Below are 22,234 nucleotides of genomic sequence, written 5' to 3'. Positions count from 1 at the left end.
AGGATCAATTATAATATTTATTGATCATAATTAATAATCCTTACATTTGATGCAACGCCTTTCACGTCAGCAGGACGTCACAAAACGCTTCACGGGAATTACTGTAAAGTGTAGCGATTGTATTGTGTATATAGTAGACGATCGCAGCAGCAGTGAAGTACATAATAATAAGAATCTTGCATTTGATATAACACCTTATCACGTCGTTGAGACATCTCAAAGCGCTTCACTGGATATAAGTTGATTGACTGTGTACTTCATGGGCTAAACGCGGCAGTCAATTGCACACAGCAATGTCCCACAGAGACAGTCGTGGATTGAGCGAGTGACCAAATTATTATTTTTAAGAAAATTTTTTTGGGAAGGGATTAATACCCTCGGTAAAACGATCTGCCAATCGATTAACAAGCGGGTTCCTTATTACTGCTAGGTAAACGGAGGCGTGTGGAGTAAGGAAACTAAGGTTTCGCCCTGCACAGGAATCAAACCCAGGTCCTCTCGCTTATGAGGCAAGTGCACTAACCACTACGCTACAGGACTCCACATTCAGTTAAGACTGAATGCAACTATTTCCCAAATCCTGGGAAATAGTTTCAAATAGCTCCAAAATGCTCCGAATAAATAATCAATCTCAACCCAGGTGGGTTTGCTCGTTCGCTCGCTGCCTCAAGATCCTTCGCACCAGTGGCGAGATCGAGAGAAGTGACTAAGTGGTAAGGAATGAGTAGCGTTATTTACTACACTGTTTAACGCACCTGAGAAACATAGAAAACTAGCACACGGCAGGGACCCATTGAGCCCATCACATGAGTGTTGGTGTGCACTCGACCAATGAGCCAGTCTATCCTATTCTCAATTCCCTGCTCTTTCTCCGTGGAGAATGTGCAGACTAATCCCCTTTTAAATATTCCCAATCGTCTCTGCTCCAACCACAGGCCCCTGGCAATTCATTCCCCGCTCTCAACACCACCCACTGGGACAAACTGAGAGGCGCAATCGTTTATTTTAGTTTGTTTTTAGTTCAAATTGCTTCACTCCCTGGCAACTTCCTACCTCTCCGACCTCCTCACTCCCAAATCCACCACCCGGCACCTCCGCTCGATTGGCACCGGCCTCCTGTTCGTCCCTCAGACCCTCCGCTCCTCCATTGGAGATTGGGCTTTCAGTCACTGCGCCCCGACACTCTCCCTCAATCTCTCCACCTTGCCCCCTCTCTCCCCGCTTTCAAGTCCCGCCTGAAAACTTTCCTGTTCAACCCATGCTAACAGCCACCCCACTGGCTCAGAGTCAGGCTCAGCCACTGTTAAGCGCTCTAAGACGCTATCCTGCATGGGATTGGGTGGGGGGGGGGGGGGCACTATATAAGTGCAAGATGTTGTTGTTGTTTCCACTGCTGCAGTTTCTCATTCCATTTTTCTCTATTCTCAATCCATGCCTGTTTGTGGGACACTGCTGTATGCAATTGACTGCCGCGTTTCACCCACAAAATGCACAGTCACTACACTTTACAATACATCCTGTGAAGCGCTTTGCGATCTATGTAGTTGGGTGTGATTGAGGGGAATAGAGAGGTGGAGGAGAGGGGAATAGAGGGGTGGAGGAGAGGGTAATAGAAGGGTGGAGGAGAGGGGAGTAGAAGGATGGAGGAGAGGGGAATAGAGGGGTGTAAGAGAGGGGAATAGGAGGCTCTTTGTCACTGTGTGTACTAAATGACTAACCTTGTTTAGGAGTTTTGACGTTGACCGGTTGGAATCCTGTTGTTAATATTGAAGAATCAGTGACATCCGAGTCAAAGTCCTGCTGTTTCCTCCGATAGACGAGGACAACGACGACGAGCAACAGTGTGAGACACACAGTGACCGTCGCGACCCCAGAGTACAATGCGATGTCATCAGTCGCCACCGAGGCTGAAAACCAACGCCGCATTATATTCAATCAGAGTAACAATCAATTACAAAGTTAATAATCTTTGCGTTTGACACAGCGCCTTATCACGTTACCGCTAACGTCTCAGAGTGCTTCACGGGATCTTACCGTAAAGCGCAGTGACTGTAAAGAGCTCCGAGATGCTACCCGACGTGAAGGATGCTACGTAAATGCAAGTTGCTGTGTGTGTTTGCAATACTTAAAATGGTGACGACTACACACCACCTACCAGATAAAACTGGGTCACTCCCTTCACAGCTGTTTGTGGGATGTCGCCGTGCGCAAAGTGGCCTGCAGAATGCACAGTCACTACACTTTACAGTAGGAACGGGTTTTACTGTGAGGGAGGGAGGGAAGGAGGGAGGGAGGGAGGGAGAAACGGGGTGTGGCAAAGGTTATTCCCTTCAATCATTTTATCCATCTCTGAAAATATCTCCGCTACAATATCTTTTTGAGGGAGTGTTAAAAGAGCCCCATCTTATCCAATCATTTCTCACAGCTCCACCCTTTATCAATTAGGGAGCTCATTTCTTTCTCTCTCTCTCTATCTCTCTCTCGCTTTCTCTCTGGGTGGTCCTTTTATAATAATAACGATACTTGGATTTGATGTAGCGACTGAGCATCCCATCCGAAGGACAGTGCCTCCAGCCTAACCTGCATCCCCCCACCTCACCTCACCTCCCAGCACTGCACTGGGGCTTCAGCCTAGACCGCGTGAGCCAAAAATCCCAGATGTGGGGGCTCGAACCCCTGTCTCGGAGATAATGTGTGTTACCAAACGGAGCCAGGCTGACCCCCTATGCCTCAGGGCTGTGCACAAACATGGTTTACACATTTCCTTTGCCAACGTGCTGAATATGCATCCGTTATCCCTTTAATAAACTGTAGAATTTTCAGCCCAGAGGTACTTGACTTTCATCTGCACTAGTCAATCACCAGGAGCTCGGACCACCATCACTCTCCCTCCAGATGTAATTAAACTGATTTCATTTCCACCAGCTGAGATATTCACCCACGCTGAACACTTGCCAATTGTTCTAACAAGTGTGTGAGTGCGCATGTTAATGAAATGTGTCATTTGTCAATACAATTTAGACTTGCTCATCAAATACTTTCATCTGGTGTTTTTCTTTCAAACTGCCAGGTGTAAATTGAATATTTTTGTCTAATTGCCTTATTAGCAGGGCTTTTTGAACCCTCTTTTAATAAGGACTCCAGAGCAAACACACAACTCCGCCACTTTCACATGAATATTGCTCTGCGCAGAAACTGCTTTCGGGACAAAATTCTGTACGTTTCCATCTTCAGACAAGCGTCCCTGGCGCTCTCTGTGAGCTGAGCGTTGCGAGTCAGGAATTTTAGCTTTAATTAATCATCTCGTCCTGGCTTGATTCCATTACCGAAAATAATAATTTAATTTAAAACTGGCAGCTGGCTAAGGAACTGTGAGATTATTGATCACGTTTGCCTATGAATTACACAGTCACTACACGTCACAGCGTATCCTGTGAAGCGCTTTGGGACATCCTACCGACATGAAAGGCACCATATCGTAAGAAAGGTAAGAATTGCTAGATGAAAGAAGACCAAGGTCCCATTAAGTTCATCTTCCACCATCCTGTCAATCACTTGCACATGTCATGTCCCAAACTATACACTGTATCCCAAGATATTATTTCCTAAGAGAAATCTATCTAATTTGCTCTTGAAAGAATCAACACTTTCTGCTTCTACCGTCTGTCTCCCTGGGGAGCCCGTTCCATACATTTATTAATCACTCACTGAAATAGTGTTTCTGCAGATTTGTTTCGAATTTACCCCACTTTCGGTCAATCTTTCGATCTTTTTCCTCCTAAAACACTCTGAAGGCATTAACCAGTTGTGTCAATCAGGGCAACAGTTACCTCACTAGGTGGCAGTCTCTTCCCTAAGTCACGACTCAACATAAAGGAATGATTGCTCAGGTTCACTGGTGGCTAATATATGCAACAATAATAATAACAAATTTGCATTTGATACAGCGCCTTATCACATCGTCGAGACGTCTCAAAACGCTTCACGGAATATACTATAAAGTGAATCGACTGTATATTTTATGTCCCACAGTCAGTCATGGATTGAGTGGCAACATTTTTTTTTCGAAGGCATTATTACCCCCCGAAAGCGATCCGCCAATTGACTAACAATTACACAGAATATACAGCACCCACCCATACAATCTAGACCCTTCACCCAAGCTAGTCCGTGTGGTTTTTAGACTCCACGGGAGCCTCCACCACTCCTAAACCGCCTCTCCCTTTCCTCCCCCTTCCTCCACCCATACCCCTCGATTCCCTTCTCCCTTTCCTCCTCTCCCCCCACTTTTATCTCTAATGCCTGAACTTGAAACAACCCCAATTTCTAAATCCATCGATAGGGTACCTCTCCGCCCCAGCATTGTCGGGCAGATTTCAGCCCTTCTGCCCCTGTCTGGAGCTACGCCTGTCCTACTTCCAGATCCCATCTCGTCAACTCCCCTCCTATTCTCCCTCATCCTTGGCTGACTCAGACGCCCAGCGAGCAAAGTGAAGCGTTTTGAGACGTCTTCCCGAAGTAAACCGCGCTGTCTGTATAAACCGTGTGATCCGTGGGTTTCTTGCTTTCATTTTACACAAAGCAGCTCACGATTCCGTCCATTGTTTCTTTTCTTCCTTCACGAATTTATTCCACTGAGAACACATGTCCGGTGGCCGGCACATCTCACCGGCTCTCTGAGCAGTAATCCTGAACCACGCTTACTGCCCTTTCCACTCTCTACTCTGTCCCACTGCTGAGCTGCCTTTTTCAAATGCACAGTGACCTGCATTACACACAGCTCTCTGCATGTAGCCTCAGCAATGCTTTGTAGATCGTTCCCATCACTCCCTCGGATGTGCTTCATCAGATACATCAAACAATTCGCTTGCCTTTTGAAGTAGAATGCATTCAGAGCCGAGCTTGGCTCCTATATCCAAACCAGTCCTTCAGTTCAGTTATTTTATCACACCCTTCCCTGTGTAAACACAAAAGGTATCATATCTGCCTACGAATACACAGTCACTACACTTTGCTTTGTATTCTGTGAGGCGTTTTGAGACATCCTCTGGACGTGAAAAAAAAGGATTATTATTATTGTTATCGTTATTAGAGCGCTAAAGCACATTACCTTACATTTCTCAATGTTAAATAATATTAGAGTCTTCTGCCCAGGGGCTATGTGTTATAATATTCCCTTCATTTGATTTTGCGCCTTATCACATCATTGAGACGTCTCAAAGCGCTTCACAGAATATTTGGTAAAGTGAATTGAAGCAAAGCGAATTGCCTAAGGTTTCGCCCCATCCGGGAATCGAACCCAGGTCCTCTCGCTTGCGAGGCGAGCGAGCTAACCACTATGTTACAGGACTCCACATCGGCGGTCTCGTAGTGTGATTTGTTGAAAACTCCTCCGAATAATTTGCAAACGCTGAGCTCCCTGTGAGGGCCATGTCGTCACTGAGAAAGATTCCCCATTTATCACTTTATGCCATTTGCTTTCTATTACTTAGGCAATTTATTATTCCATCTCAGCCACAAATCACTCCTGAGGCTTGTTGGCTTCTGAAAGTCAAAGCAATAACAGCCACCAGATAACCATCGCTTGCCAAGCCTGTAATCCCCTGACAGAAGGCTAATAAAGTTGTTAGGCGTGATATTCCTTTTATAAGCCAACTCGCCTTGAAATTAGTGCCTTTAGTACAAAATACCCTTGATTCGCTTTCTTTATAACTAATCTCCATCTCCTTACTAAACACTGTGACCTCCAGGTTATTTATTTCTCTCATTAATTCCAGCTCCGTTTACTATTTTCCAGGTTCGATGCTACTCTGATATTTTTTTTTCAAAAATATATATGTCCATATTCAGTTTGTCTCAACTGCATGCTATTCTTTCAATAAATCCCCTCAACCTTCTCCTCTTGACCACACATCTCCTGATACTGATCCTTGCGCTTGATACAGCGCCTTATCACCAGGTCAAAACATCACTAAGTGCTTCACAGGATTGATTGTCAAATGCAGTGACTGTGTTTATAGGTGAAAACAAAAGCCGATGTCCCACGAACAGCCATGAAGTGAGTGACCAATTTCATCTGGGGGATTATTGACCAGGTCAATGGGAGAGAGAAACTCTCTTCCCTTTTCGAATAGCCTCGTGGAATCATTAACGTCCGCCTGAACAACTAGGCAGACGAGACCTCAGTTTAATATCTCATTCGAAGGATGGCGCCTCTAACAAAGCTGCGTAACCCCCAGCACTGAGCTGGAGTGTTAGCCTAGACTGTGAGCTCCAAGTCCCCAACATGGTGGGGCTTGAACCCACAACCTTTTGTCCTGGAGAGCACTACCGACTGGGCCAAGCTGACACCTCTTGCGAAAGGAAGAAATAGTTGCGATGGAGGGTGTAAGTAAATCGCATATCTGCCTTGACGCGACGTGGGAGGACATGGTGTGCTAAAGACTGGCCTTGAAGGAAACGAGGGAGGGAGCGAGGCGAAGGGACTGTGGGATGGAGTTTTCCAAAGGGTGGGGGTCAGAGAGGCTGAAGGCTCGAATGAAGATATACATACTATGTGGGCATAGGCTGCTCGTGCAATTCTGGAGCTCTGAGCTGAGGCCGACACATTCCTTGCCTCCATTCCTCGGGGCAGGCTCTCCACACTCTCTGCTTCTCCTCTGTGCACATTCCGGCCCACAGGCAGTCCAGCCGCTCCACTCAGCCCAGCCCCCGTCCACTGAAAGCGAAGACACAGATGTCACACACTGGGGGGGGGTGTGGGGGGAGGGAGAGAGGGATTGAACCCAACTCACACCACAACCTTCTAACTCAGAGACACGACTGCTAGCAAACCCAGCCGGGATGACACTCTCGATTTTTTAGGTAGAAAAGTGACACCTGCCCAGCTTTTCTGACAGTAATACCATGAGGTTTAAGTGACTCAAAATGATTTATATTGGGGGTAGAGCAATGGAGAGAGGGAGAAGAGAGACACAGGGTTACAGGAATAAAAGAGAATAAACCAATGTAACGTACACCTTTCTCACAACTCTCTCTCTCTTCTCCTCTCCCTCCCTCCGTCCCTACCACCAAAATAAATTGTTTCGAGTTACTTTAACCTCATGGTATTACTGTCAGGTAAAAACAACTCCCACCACTGTCTGTTTGCTATATCTCAGCTGGATGTTTGTGCTTCCGTCCTCATTGACCTGAAAGCTGTATCAGAGGAGTTGTAAGTGGTTTTCATTTGACGGGAAGTAAATCTCCAGAGTTTCCTCGGCTCAGTCACTCGGACCAATAAATGTCTTGTTGGCTTTCTATGATTTTACAAGCGACTGCACAAATGGGTGTTGATAGGCAGCGACAAGGGCTTTGTGATAGCTAATTTTGCAACGTAAAGGATTTCAATTTCCATCAACAGCCAACTAAAGGTTTCCCGGACATCTCTCTCACTGTTCAGGTGCTGCTCTCTCTCTCTCTCTCTCTCTCTCACATTGTATCAGAGACAGCCCTGGCTGTTACAGGTAATAAATGCCAAGTGCACGACTGGTTATAGCAGTTTAACAATTAATTCAGGGCAAAAGAGGGCCATCGAAGATGCTTTTATCTCTAGTGTGGACTTTTCCTTGTGTTGTTGTTGTTGCTCAGTGACAGGAGAGGCTTTTTTTGTTGGCAAGTCAAAGCCCTAACGGGTAGGGTGGTCCTAATGGACCAGCAGCAGGAAAGCTTGCCAGACAGTGATATCAGTGGCAAACTCTGCTTCTTATTGAGAACCGTTGTTGTCTCGTTTGGGGTCAATTTCATCTTTGCTGCTAACAAGCACCAAGTTCTGAGCAGTATTGAGTGGATCCGAGTGTTACTTCACTCAGTTTTTTTTGGTGTGTATGTGTTTATGTTTGTGTATGTTCAGCCACTTACTCTCCAAAACTCTGGAACACTCTTCCTCTAAACCTCCGCCCTGCCCCTTCCTTCTCCATCTTCAGGTCGCGCCTGAAGACCTTCCTATTTCCCCCTCCCCTCTCCTCACCCCCCACCCCACCGGCTCAGCATCGTGCTCCACCATTGTCAAGTGCTCTGGGACGCTACCCTGCGTGAGGGGCGCTGTATAAATGCAAGTTGTTGTTGTTGTTGTTGTGTGTGTGAGCCCAGCTAAGCTTTCCTCTGATGTACATCAAGTGAACACAATGGCAAGGAGAGCTGTGCTCCTGACACCAGGCTCCACATTTCAATTTCTAGTCAGAGGAGTGATCACATTGCATTGCAGGAAACAGTGCGCCTGCAACCAACACCGCGCTGCATTTGTTTGACAGCACTCCTCGTTCAGATGTCTATCTTTCTGTTTTTTTGAAAAGAAAGATCAAGTCATTCACAGTCTTGGTTCAGAGGGGAGAGAGATAAAACGTACGTTCGCCGTTTCATTTTCATTAAACTCTCAAAGGACACTAAATATACCCGTGAAAGGAAACTCTGTGAAGTGGGAGAGCCATGCAGGCTTCTCATTAGTGAAGGTTCAAGACTTATTCGGTGCTGAAGAGAACACCATCTAGACACAGCGAATGTTTAGAAGAAGCTGCCTGAAAGGGCGGTGGAAGCGGACTCGATAATAGCTTTCAAAAGGGAATTGGACAAGTACTTAAGCAGGAAAAATGTGCAGGGCTATTGGGTAAGAGCGGGGGATTGGGACTATTCGGTAGCTCTTTCAAAGAGCCACACAGGCACGATGGGCCGAATGGCCTCCTTCTGTGCTGCAAGTTTCTACGGTTTTATGATAAGCTCGAATACTGTTAACACTGTGTGTGCTTCACTCTGAGTAGACCCTAACATTGCTACACCTCAGTGGTGTCGCGTTGAACGAGCATAAAAGAGATTTTCTTTGAGAAGAGATCGCTAACTCTTGGTGGGATGGATGTTTTGATGTCTCTTTATCAGTGAGGTGCACTGAGCCAACTCTGACGGTTGGAGAGGGTCGCTCACACACTGAAGGAGTGAACTGAAGGCGTTTGGAAATAACTAGATGTCTGCGCTTGGGGGCGGAATTAGGTACAGGTGAAGAGCGATGGAGAAAAAAATGAAAAATGGACCATGTAATCCACTGAACCAATTCAAGCAATTCTGACATCGCCTTACATAACACTGTGTCACATTGGGTCACTTTAAGCCACTCTCGTTGGGGCTCCAGAAGCCTCTCAGGGGTCTAGATGCTGTGATTTGCTAAATGGTTCCGATATTAATCGTTTCCTTTACTAATTTCTTCAAGTGGAATTGACGCTTCATGCAAGACGGGGTTTGAGGTGGAAGTCTTAGCCTGTCAACCCTCGCTTCAGAGGTTACAAAAAATTTAAGACAATAACATTGATACAGGATTCTGTTTGTGACCGAGATAGAAGCAGGGCTGTGTGCGGGGAGGGAGATACCTGGGCACAGGATGGTGCAGATCGTCGTCTGTGTGTTTTGCCCGTCGCAGACAGAGCCGCCGTTCTGAGGGCTCGGGCGGCTACACGTACGTGTGCGTTTCTGCCAGCCCCGGCCACAGGGGCTGCTGCAGGCTGACCAGCCTGTCCATGGGGACCAGGCTCCGTTCACTGAGAGAGAGAGAGAGAGAGAGAGAGAGAACATCACCAAATCCTTTGTCTACAACCAATTACTAGCATAAGAGTCGGTGACAAATTTGCCTGTGTTCATGTGTGTGTGTGTGTGTACATGTGTGTCTTATGTGTGTAGGTGTGTGCGCGTATATGTGTCTATGTGTGTCTATATGTCTGTATGTGTGGTTGATATGTGCGTGCGTGCACGTGTATGTATGTGTCTATGTGTGTCCTTGTGTGGATGGTGTGTGTCTGTGTGCGCTTGTATGAGCGAATGTGCATCTATGTGTGTCTATGTGTGTGTTATGTGTGTGTCTCTATGTCTGTGTGTCTTTGTGTATGTGCGCATGTGTGGATGGTATGTGTGTGTGTGTGTGTACGTGTGTGGACGGTATGTGTGTGTGTGTGCATGTGTGTTTGATGATAAACATGGTAATCAATAACTCATATTTTTTATATTCTTCCCCTGTCCAGCACATACGACACTGGTGCAGAAGATGACTGATCACTAAATGGACAGGCTTTGTTACCGTAGACGGTAATATTTGCCGTGGTGCTCCTGCGCCGGGCTACGATATTCTTGGCCACACACGTGTAATTGGCGGTGTCCGAAAGTTGAGCTTCTCTGATGATCAAGTTATGGTCCACAGTCACGTAGACATTAGAGTCTTCAACCAGGTCAATCAGCTCCTCGTTCTTCAACCATTCCACCTGGAAACATAACCAATGTTTGAGAGTCAATCACTAATATAATAATAATAATAGTCTGTACAATCATTACACTGCCTTTCACGTCTCAAAGCCTTTCACAGGATTTACTCTGAAGTGCGTTGACTGTGTACAGTTCTGTGATCTTTCTCACTCAAGATTCCCAATCGTGCGTTAATTGGCGCCAGTGTTTTGAGTTATTCTGTTCTGTGCTGTCCTGTGCGCTCCCTGAATTGGCCCCAGCTCTGAACTCCGTGTCGGTGCAGACAGCACAGAGGTAGGAGCTCCACTCAACCAGTGTCAGGGGTCACTTCAAACCCATGTGTCACCGGTGAAATCTATATCTGGATCCAGAGTGGTTGGTAACTCAGCACGAGTCAGCACTGAGCCTGACAAACCAGCTCACTCAGCAAGCTCACACAGATCACCTCACATATAAGTTAGCAGCAGGCTACCAGAGCATAAGAATTTGCCAGGCGAAAAAAAGACAAAGGTGTTTCCAGTTCACCTTCCACCAGCCTGGCGGTCGCTTGACATGTCAGGACCCTACTGGGGGGGGCTTTGCTTTGCGACTGGCTTCAGACAGACCTGCAAGCATTTGTCACTGAAACTGGGCCTGCCAGATTAGACTCAGGTTGTTAAATTGCGGGTGAAACTTTTGACACAACTTGTGTTCCTGCTGCCTCCAGTTGCTGGAGCTGAAATTGAGCTGTTGCTACTATGAACAAGCGCGTGAAGGACTCCACATAAATGCAAGCTGTTGTTCCCTCACCTCGGCTGAGGGAATGCCCTCCGGAGGACGGCAGTGCAGTAAAACCTCTTGATCTAACGCCACCTCTTTCCCAATGGGCTCCAGTTCAAAGTTCTTCCGAAGATCTGGAAAGCACGAGGCAGAACATTGATTGGATTTTTAAGGCATCCATTGTTTTATCACGAAACCCCATGGGTCTAAAGTGAAATATAATTATTATTATTATTATTATAAAGTGTTATTAGGTTTGAGGACTCACACGCGATCCGGATGAAAGCCTTCTGGCTCTTTGTGGTCCCTGACGTGCTCCAGGCCACACACTGGCACCAATATTCCTCCAATCCAAACATCTTCTCCACCTGTTGTCGGGAGATATCGGTTCTCACCTCCAGCACCATGAGCCCTGCAGGGAGCGAGTGACGGGCGACAAGTTATCAAATCTGCTGCAATGAATCAAGATCTTGAGATCTGAAGATCTCAAGATCTTTCAAGGTCTCAAGGACCCAGGCTCCCAAGATCACAAGATTGGTTCGGTTGATGAAGACCCTTCGGCCCATCTGATCTCACCTTTGTAGAACACCCACCCACGCCCTACCTACCGTCCATCCATTACACAATCAGATTACGCACAGTTTCAGGCTAGGGCTAGTTTATGTACTGTCCCAAAGACAATTCTCTGATATGGTAGGGCAGAGGGGAATAGAAGAGGTGAAGGCCTGTGTGGTGTATAAACATCGTCAAGGACTAGTTTGGCCAAACAGCCTGTTTCTGTGCCGTAACGTTCTGTTTAATTCTGAACTAGAGCAGTTTGGTTGTGCTCATTGTAAACAACACTGATGGCGTGTGGATGTGTGCGAGCACAAATGCAATCAATCAGATTCAGTGAGAAGTCGGTGAACATCAATTATCTTCAGAAGTTTGTGCGTTTCATGTAATGAGTCAATTCTTGATGAATTAGTCCTGTAATAATTTCATAATAACCAGATGAACCGTACACAACACTGCCAGTGACACAATAAGACCTTCAGCCATGTGTGAACAAGATGTTTAAACAACTCCATGTTCCTCACAGCAATCTTAATTTAGCTCACCACAATGCAACATTCATGTCAAATATTAATATGCAATAAAAAATGAGTCTTACATGTTCCTGTGTTCCCGAACCTTAACCTGAACTGCTTGAAACTTGGAACAGAACACAATAATAATCCTTACATTTGAAACAGCACATTTCATGTGGGGAGGACGTCTCAAAGAGCTTCACTAGATTCACTGTAAAGTGGAGTGATTGTGTATTTTGTAGGTAAACGCGGCAGCCAATTTGCACACTGACCAGAGCCACTTACAGAGAGAGACTGAGTCTTTGTAAAGCGCTCCGAGACATCATCCTCCTGTAAATGCAAGGTGTTATTGTTGTCATCTAGTGCATTAAGTATTGACTCACACACTGCATCCACAAAATACACAGTCAATTCACTTTACAGTGTAAGCGCTTTGAGACATCTCGACAGTGTGATAAAGCGCTAAATCAAATGCAAGGATTATTATTATTATTATTATTAAGTGTTGTAGTGAAATGAAAAACCCTTGTAAACCTCTCGGCCCTACATTGGAATCCAAGCCTACCTGTGGCTTTATCTACAGTCTCTTTCGTGACATGGTTCATTTGGTGAACCCATTCCCCATTGCACTTGAAGTAGATCTGTGTGGCCGGGATGGCTTTGCACACCAAGGTCACAGGCTTGTTTTTTACAATGTACACGTCCTCCGGCTCAACCAAAAAGTGAGGCAAGGATTCTGCGGAAGCCACCGGCACGATTCCAGACTGCGTCTCACCATATTCACCATCTGCAGGAAAGAAGACAAGGTTTTCCGAGTTAGGCACTGAATTGCTTGGCACTCTTTCTCTCTCTCTCTCAGTCTGGTTGCTATGTTTCGTCCACAAAATACAAAGTCAATCCTGTTTACAGGATATCCTGTGAAGCGCTTTGAGTCATCTCAACAACGTGATAAGGCGCTATTTCAAATGGAAGGATTATTATTATCATTATTGTATTCTCGTGTAGGTGACCATTGTAAAAACATCTTGCTACAAATCTGTGACACACTGATCGGATTAATTCAGCAATATAAAACATCAGCCGGCAAAAGGCAGCAATTGAACGCTTCCGAGTATGTTTCATGTATGTGTGCGTTTAACTGTTAATGAAAAATAAATGTTCTGTGGCTGATAGGAGGCATACATCACTGGCCCTGCCATTGAAACTCCTGGTGGGGGTGTATTTGACATGCAGTCGGATGGAAAATAAATGAAGGCTATTTCACAGAACATAACGTTTCATATGCTTTTTCTTTTTGCCGCATGCATGTGTGCCTGTGTGTGTGTGTGTGACTGGAATGTTTATGTTGCAAGAAAGCATTACAGTAGTATCGCTAATTGAAAATTTAATTGAAACCTCTTTTTTTTGTTGTTTCGAAAAATATTCTTGTTAACACAAAAGCAGACGAGAACTGTAACCTGTGCGTGGACCTGTGTGTAATGAGAGCAGTTTACATCAGGGTGGGAAAGGTTAGCCCAAGAAAAAATGAATTGCCTTTCATTAAACAATCAGGGTTACACAATGTTTTGGGGATTGCATTTAATTTAAGCAGATATTAATAATAATAATGATAATAATAATCCTTGCATTTGATACAGTGACTTATATTGGTGGAACATTTCAAAGCGCTGTACAAAACAACAACAAATTACATTTGTATAGCGCCTTTCACGTCGGAAGGATACGTCAAGGCGCTGAGTGTGGTGACTATGCAGTTTGTAAATGAACGCAGCAACCAATTTGCACACAGCGATGTCCCACAAACAGCAATAAAGGGAATAATTGATTTTTCAGGGGGATTGTTGACCAGCACACCGGAAAAAGAGAAAAACTCAGAGGATCTTTAACATCCACCTGAACAGGGCACGTTAAAGATTTCATGTCTCACTCGAAGGACAGCAACTCCAACGATGCAGTGCTTCCCCCAGCAATGCACTGGAGTGTCAGTCTATTTGAAACTCATTCCCTGGTTTCCGCCTTGTTTTGTCCAAAGCCGAATCAGCGAGGTTAAACTCCGAGCCTCATTAATACAATCGCATGTATTAATATTTTTGAAATAAAATTCAACAAAGCAATTTTTAACGCAAGGATAAGCTTCAAAAGCATCCGCAGTCGTAACGTCATTGTGATCCTCTTTTTAATATGTACGTAGATCAGACAGCAAACTTTGAGCTGGTGTTTTTTTGCCACTAGAGCTGGAGGTAAAGTGATGACTCAGCTTAATTTTTATAATGGTAATTTCCACTCACTTACTGAACCTCTCACCATAGATACACACACACTCACACATAAGAGAGAAGACAGAGAGCGACATACACAAACACACACACACTACACAAAGAGAGACACAACACTCTGGGACAGAGAGAGACGCATACGCACACTGGACAAAGAGGCACATACACACATACTACTACTACTAATAATAATCCTTGCATTTAATATAGCGCTTTTCACATCTTCTAGACGTCTCAAAGCGCTTCACAGAATAGACTGTAAAGTGAATTGACTGTATATTTGTGGGCGAAATGAGGCAGCCAATTGCGCACAGCAGTGTCCCACAAACAGTCGTGGATTGAATTTACCAATTTATTATTATTGTTTTTTTTTCTTGAGGGATTATTATCAGGCGTGTGGAGTAAGGAAACTTGCCCAAGGTTTCACCCTGCTGGGAATCAAACCCAGGTTTCTCGCTTGCAAAGCGAGTGCTCTAACCACTGAGTGACAGGATTCCACTACACCAGGGAGACACACACACACACACTCAACACAAGAGAGAGACACACACACACCACACTAGAGAGACACACAAACACACTAGACACAGAGACACATGCAAGCTAGACAGAGAGAGACACACACACAACGCTCTAGATAGAAAGAGACATACACAAGACAGATAGACACACAGACACGCACCCACACACACACAGCTTAGACTGTGAATTCAACATCCCCACATGGGGCTTGAACCCCCCAACCTTCTGACTTGAAGGCGAGAGTGTCCTGGATATTCCTGTGCAGCTGTTTCCGTTATGACCGCTGATTGAAGACCCATTTCTGAGATGATAAATACTTTTCTTTTGTCAGGGGGGAATTCATGCTGCTATTAAATACTAGTTCACACTGGGCTCAATGCTGCTAGTGATTAACGTTCTGGATTTATGATAGAAAAATAGCTGGTCAGAGTTCCGCAATGATCAGCTATTAGATTTATTAGGCTGTAACTCTAGCTATAATTATTACTGACAGGAATGAAACTGAATGTAAATGGTAAGTAAATTTACTGCCTAAAAACATTTTTTCTGGTACATGCTAAACTTTTCATTCGGCTGTCCTTCGAGTGAGAGATTAAACCAAGGTCCTGAGTTGGCCCTGTTCAGGTGGATGTTAAAGATCTCCTGCGAAGCTATTCCAAAAGAGAAGGGAGTTTCTCTCTTTGTCTGTTTCTTTCTCCATGTCCTGGCCGACAATCCCCCAGATAAAATCGCTCGCTCCCTTCATGGCTGTTTTCGGGACTGGTGCAAATTAGCGGCCACATTTGCTTACGAAACACACAGTCATTACACTTGGCAGCAATTATTTGTAAAGGGTTCTGAGATGTTTCGGTGTCATAAGACGCAATAAAAATGCAAGTTCCACTGATAAAAATTGATCGTTCATTTGTAAAAGAAGCAAAAAAGGAATACTAGAAAATTATTCCTCTGTTATTAGTATGTACGCAATTGATTAAATACAATTCATTCAAATGATTTCAGAAATGTATTTTGTTTACATTAATTATTGAGGCAGCTGAATGTAATTGTTTTAGGATGAAAAGCAACCCGAGAAACCGGTGGATATATTCACGTGTAGACAGCATGCGTTACAAATCCTTGTTTCATTAAAAATATTTTGCATAAAAAAAAGCATTAAATAAACGGAGCTGTGGAGAGATGTTTCTTTTTCATTGCACGTTCTTTTATCTCTTTGCAGTCAACACAGAGCCTCACATATCATTTTAAACAATGATGAGAGAGGTTAGATAAATTGATTATATTGTGGGGATGTTGCTGTATGCAAATTGACTGTCGAGTTTGTCTACAGCGTTTGGAGCGCTTTGAAACAACCTGAAAGGCTCTGTATAAATGCAGGGATATTATTATTCCACCCACAAAGTGCCCAGTCAATTCGCTTTACAGTATGTTCTGTGAAGCGCTTTGAGCCGTCTCGAAGACGTGATAAGGCACTATATCAAATGCAAGGATTATTATTATTTGTATTATAGACCGCAGTCTTCTTGGGTAGATAAAGATGAAAGTTTGTGACAAACCATTGGAAAGAAAAGAGTGATTGTAATTGTATTGTATTGTAATTGTAATTATTATTGTAATAATAATTACTATTGTAATTGCCTAGTCCAGAGAGAGGGACACATTTATTGCACAGTGGGCCGTGCAATAGTTAGCAATCCCAAATCCTTACATTTGACACAACGCCTTCCACACCGGGAGAACGTCTCAAAGCGTGTCTCAGACAAGCTCCTTGCCAGCCCCTCTGTGGATTGGCAGTGTGAATTCACACAGAAGGTTGAGGGTGATTTACTTGCGAAGCAGATCCGAATTATGCCCATAAGCGCTTCAAACACCCAGCAACCGAGATTCTAATGTGCAAGTCGTCTCATCAGCTACAGCTGGAGCAGGCAAGCCAGAGATTCACTCAGGGGCAGTATAAATGGTTGATCCTAATCTCTTTCAGGTTGCAGTTATGAATCAAAAATAAATCTACGTGTCAGGCAGGTAATTAAATATCTCCAGGCTACGGCCAAACTCTCTGTACAAACCTTATAAAGACTTTTTTGAGGGTCAGGCAGGATGTCTGTTGAATGCAGAAACCGACCACTGAGTATCCAAATAAAACTAAGAGTTCCATGCGTCTCACCTACATGTGGAAAATCCAATGAATTAGGATGCAATGTGCATCCTCTTTCTCTCTCCCTGGAGGGACACACCCTGCTTACCTAATTCTGGAGAGTATTTCTATTATCGAAAACATCTTCCACCCCGAACGAGGAGTTAGGAGTTGAAGTGGGTTGGAGACAAACCTGTATTAAGCTACCATTTTGCTTCAAGGCTGTTTGTGGGACGTTGCTGTGTGAGAAATTGGCTGTCACATTTGCCTACAGTGGCTACAGTTGACAACGATTACGTGTGAAGCGCTTCAAGACATTTTGATGTTAAAGCAAAGGTTATTATTATTTATCGTTGGACAAAAGAGTCGGATGGAATAAAATTGCCTTCAGACCACACAACTCAGTGATTTGTCACCCTTGAAAACTACAAAGGGGCACAAAATAAGAAGAGATTACTCCGGGGGAAACCTCAATCCGTTTAATCTATAACGCTTCCACTCGTGTGTGAGCGAGTCTAAGACTGCCAAGACACGAAGGGTGCAGCATAAACCCGAGTTTGGATTTTTTTGATGGGTTCATATAAACGTAAGATAAAGCCTAGGAACCTTTTGAGCTTTTTAACCTGCTGAAACAATAATATACAAACCTTTATTTCACACCCTATTCCCTTCCACACTTGGCATATTAACGTTCAGTTATTCTAAACGATACAGACACTTGAACTGACGTAATCTTGAATAGGGCGCTATTTCTTGATCGATACAAACCAAACGCAATGCACATAGCTTGGCAGCTTGGTCCTCGTGTCAAAAGGTTGTGTTAAACATGACTATTTCCTTTGTATTATTCGGTATCATTCAAGATATAGCGCAATGAGATGCTACCCTGTGTGAAGGGCGCTGTATAAATGCAAGTTGTTGTTTTGTATGCAGATGTGACAATCATCACCAGTGGTAGTCATCACATGGCCCGTTTTCAACTCCCACACAAATTGCTTAATTTAATTTACCGGGAGATATTTTCACTGTGTCAAATTACTTGCGGGGCTTGGCGGTGACATATATTACACATCAGAGAAAATATAAATCATATTTATGGGATGTTTTTTGTAATAACATCACAATCATACTTGTGCAACATCTTCTAATTCATTGAGGAATTAATGCCGATCTGTCCACCAATGGAAAGCCACTGTGGTTCCTGCGAGCGTGTATTTCAGATTGCAGATTGAAACATTAAAAGTTTTACACTTGATTGTATTTAACAGCGACACATTAAATGTTTAAGTTCTAAAGGAATATTCACATGATATTTTCGACGTGGTTTAACTCGCATTTGAATAAAATATTCATAGATCACATCAATCTGAGAAGGGGTGGGAATTGTAACTGTCTGATATCCTTGCTGATATCCTTAATGATCATTCTTACTGTTTCATACAGCACCTTTCATGTCTCGAAACGCTTCACAGGACTTCCTGTGAAGTGCAGTGACAGTTTTTTTTTGTCAAACGCAGTTTCCTGCCGATTTAAATGGATTTGGGAATGTTGAGCGTGTAGTCACCTTTGATCTGGTGACTTTTAAAAAGAGCTAAATTCGCCCAAATTATCTTTTTTGGTAATATTCACCGCTAAGTTGGCAAGGCTGTCCGATAATCAGCCAACACATTTTTATGGTAATGGCAGCAATTTAGCAGGGGAGAAGAGTTGGGGGGAAGGAACATGCAGTCAAAGAGGTAGATTTTGAGTCTGGGTTTGAACACAAATACAGAAGGTTGGATGGGGGGAAACAGAAGGTTTGAGGGAGGGGGTCCTAGATATTGGGGGTCGTGGAATCTGAACGATCACGTGTGGAGTGTGTGATGTCAGCCTGCCACACAAAGCTCATTGCCCCATCCTGATTCATTAATCACAGTACATACATTAAACAGGAAACAGTGAAAATCACGCACAGTAATCCGCAGGTTTGACACAACGAGAGTTCTGGCAAGAGGCGCAGTATTGAAGGCGAATGGTTGCTGTAGAAATTCTATTGATTATTCAATATTTTATGGATAATTCACATAAGCCTTCACAACCCTTTGACTCACACCATTCCTACGTGCATTGCTTTGATATATGGATAAGCCTTGATCTTAAAATACCTCCTCATATGTAACCTCTTCACTGATTAGATCCATTCATTATGTGAGAGCATTGGAGTTGGGCTGCTGTCATAATGATCACTGTTCACACATCTGTCAAGACAGATTCATATTCAGTGTGTGAGCCAGGATATAACTTATGGGACTCACTACTTTGCTCCTAAATCTCTTAGCGTAGTGGTTAGAGCACTTGCCTAGCAAGTGAGAGGGCCCGGGTTTGATTCCCGGGTACGGCAAAACTTCACGCAAGTTTCCTTACTCCACATGCCTCTGTTTAACTAGCAGTAACTAGGAACCCAGTTGTCAGTCGATTGGTGGATCGCTTTCTGGGGGTAATATTCCCTTAAAATTAATAATAATAATTTCTTCACTCAATCAAAGGCTCTTTGAGGGATATTTCTGCATGCAAATGGCTGCCATATTTCACCCACAATATACACAGTCACTGCAGTTTACAGTACATCTGGACGTGACACCCGGTGATGTTCCTCTGCCCCCATCATGTTTATCTAACAGCGTTACAGGTCCCCTCTCCCACCACTCAAACAGAGAAGGGAGTTTCTCTCTCTGTCTCTCTTCTCCCTGTGTCCTGGACAACAATCCCCAATAAAACCACTCATTCACTTCATGGCGCCCGTTGGCCCTTCGAAACACAGAGTCACCGCACTTCACAGTGTGCCCAGGGCACCCTCCCGACAAGAAAGGCGCTATACTAAACATAAGGATTATTTACTTGTCAGCCAGCCGCATAGCTACGAGTCTGCAGCTAACATTTGATAGTCTTACAGGAATGTAATCTCCGCCTGATTCCTTGCAAACAGAGAGCAATCCCGAAGAAACCACTTTAATCGCTGAGCCCAGGTGGAGCTTTCCCTCTCATCAGCACCTTGTCAGGGGCCAAGCCAATTCCCAATCCAGCAAACAAATTTCCCGTCAATTCTATTAGCTTTCACCTCCTTTGAAAATTTTAAATGTGGAAACTTTTATTTGCGGTTTGTTTTACTCCCACCCCCCTCCCCCCTCACCTACACCCCACCCCACCCAAACCCAGTTAGGTGGGATGTATGGAAGTTTCAGTTTGGTTTGGATACTCTTAAGCGCGGTGATGGGTTTCCGCACATGTCAGACATCCGGCTGACCAAAAAAATATGTTGAGGCAGGACTTGTTCCCTGTAAATCAAAAGCCGAAACTCTGATAGTCCACAGAAGATCAATCAGCCTCGGAGAGAGAGACTGCGGTTGACTGCTGTAGATTATCTGCAGGTCAGGAGCTTGGCTCACATTTGCCTCATTCAGTTTCTTTTGGGTTCTGCTTCTAAAATCGATTTCCAACTAACAGACTGCAAAAACGTCCCACTTTCCCTGCTCGGTCACTGCCTACAATCCACTTTGTTTTACCACCCTCTCTCACTTTCTCATCTCCTTGCAATTGTTGACTGGAACAGGTAGATATTAAAGGGAGTTTCTCTTTCCTGGTGTCCTGGCCAACAACCCCCCCAGATAATATCAGTCATTCACTTTGTGGTTATTTGCCTTGAATCTATGGACCTGTCTCCCCTTCACTGGCATCAGAATCTGGAGCAGTCTGAGTAAAAAGGTGCAGGATTCCTGGCTTTATTAATTCTCCAGAGGAACTGAGGCCTGAAACAGTGACTCGATGTCTTTGTAATTAGATGTGTAGATCCACTAAAAAATTAAATATAGCCCGAGTCAATCTAATCAATCAATCAGCTGAACTTCCAGTGCAGTGAGGAACTAGCACACACTGAGAGACAGTAGATCATTCGCATAACATGTAGTGAAAGTGCAGTTATGGATTGCTATCAATTACATGTGTAGTACTCGCTGCAAATGACAACCATATGTACACTGCTATAAATATTCCACGCTCATATTGTGGATGTTGCTTTCTATTCTGTTGCTGTTGATCGCTCAATTTTTTAAGGACACTAAGACTTGTGTGACTCTCGGTCAGTCTCAGTCCCTCAATCAATCGGCCAGGCAAACATGAACACTTTGAGTCATTCAGCTTCGAACCTCTCAAAGTTACAGTCACTGATTCTAAACGCAAGGGTTTTAATAATAATTCTTCTTATTAGTGACGTAAATCAAAGTTAAGCGGTGCAGCAAATTAACGTTGCATCTTATTTTTCGGGGTCAGCCGGGTGTCTGACACACGTGGAAACCCATCACCAGGCTTAAGAGTATCCAAACCAAGCTAAGAATTCAATGCATCCCACCTACACATGGAAATCCCAGAGATAGATTGTTGGAATGGAATGCGCTCTCTCCCTGGAGGGTTGCATCCTCCTTACCTAACTCCGGAAAGTATTAGGCGCAGGTTGGCAAGAGCTAAGGTTCGAGGGGAGCCCAGAATGTGCTTTGGGGTAACTGCTGGAGTTTAACCAGCTAAAACCACATAGCTTATCATTGGTATCTAAATAATAGCTGGAGCTATTAGACAGAGTTACACAGAGCAATATAACACCAAAAGCGCCCATTCAGTCCAACTAGTCCATGCCGATGTTTAGACACCACACTAATGGGATTCACTCCACATTAATGTCCATGTCCCAATTCAGTAACACTCTACAACACATACCTGAGCTGGGGATTTATTAAGTCTTTTTAGAGCATTGTTGACACTGACTGTTTACCTAAACAAGGTTATTCAGCAACATTTGTGCAATTTATGGTGTAAAAGAGAAAATTCTACAATCGGGTCCAATTCTACACCAACCTTGGCTTTTAACATCTAAAATGTCCTGTGGGCTGAAACTGGGTGGAATTTCTTTGTTTATTTCCAAAGACAAATCTGCTTTGTACAGCACAATGGCAGTTTTACATTTATACAACAACAAATTACATTTGTACGTCGGGAGGACATCCCAAGGCACTGAATAATAATCCTTGCATTTGATATAATACCTTATCATGTCATTGAGACATCTCAAAGGGCTTCACTGTAAAGTGATTTGACGGCATATTTTGTGGTGAAATTTGGCGGCCAATTGCGCACCGCAGTATCCCACAATATAGCACCTTTCACATCAGGAGGCTGTCCCAAGGTGCATC

The 22,234-nt window shown here is 44.1% G+C and overlaps 1 protein-coding gene across 1 annotated transcript in view; it reads right to left on the bottom strand.

Annotated features, from left to right (window-relative positions):
• unc5a (unc-5 netrin receptor A) overlaps positions 1 to 22,234 on the bottom strand; it is a 68,964-nt gene that overhangs the window by 17,373 nt on the left and 29,357 nt on the right. The window contains exons 2-8 of the mRNA XM_007906267.2: positions 12,652 to 12,873; positions 11,285 to 11,428; positions 11,047 to 11,150; positions 10,097 to 10,277; positions 9,396 to 9,563; positions 6,554 to 6,718; positions 1,719 to 1,907 (exon numbers count right to left, since the gene is read on the bottom strand). Of these exons, the coding sequence (XP_007904458.1) occupies positions 1,719 to 1,907; positions 6,554 to 6,718; positions 9,396 to 9,563; positions 10,097 to 10,277; positions 11,047 to 11,150; positions 11,285 to 11,428; positions 12,652 to 12,873 (1,173 nt within the window). The remainder of the gene's footprint in view (positions 1 to 1,718; positions 1,908 to 6,553; positions 6,719 to 9,395; positions 9,564 to 10,096; positions 10,278 to 11,046; positions 11,151 to 11,284; positions 11,429 to 12,651; positions 12,874 to 22,234) is intronic.

This window comes from Callorhinchus milii, unplaced genomic scaffold (genome assembly GCF_018977255.1).
Source record: "Callorhinchus milii isolate IMCB2004 unplaced genomic scaffold, IMCB_Cmil_1.0 Scaffold13, whole genome shotgun sequence".
Lineage (NCBI taxonomy): Eukaryota > Metazoa > Chordata > Chondrichthyes > Chimaeriformes > Callorhinchidae > Callorhinchus > Callorhinchus milii.
This window is presented reverse-complemented; position numbering and strand designations above follow the sequence as displayed.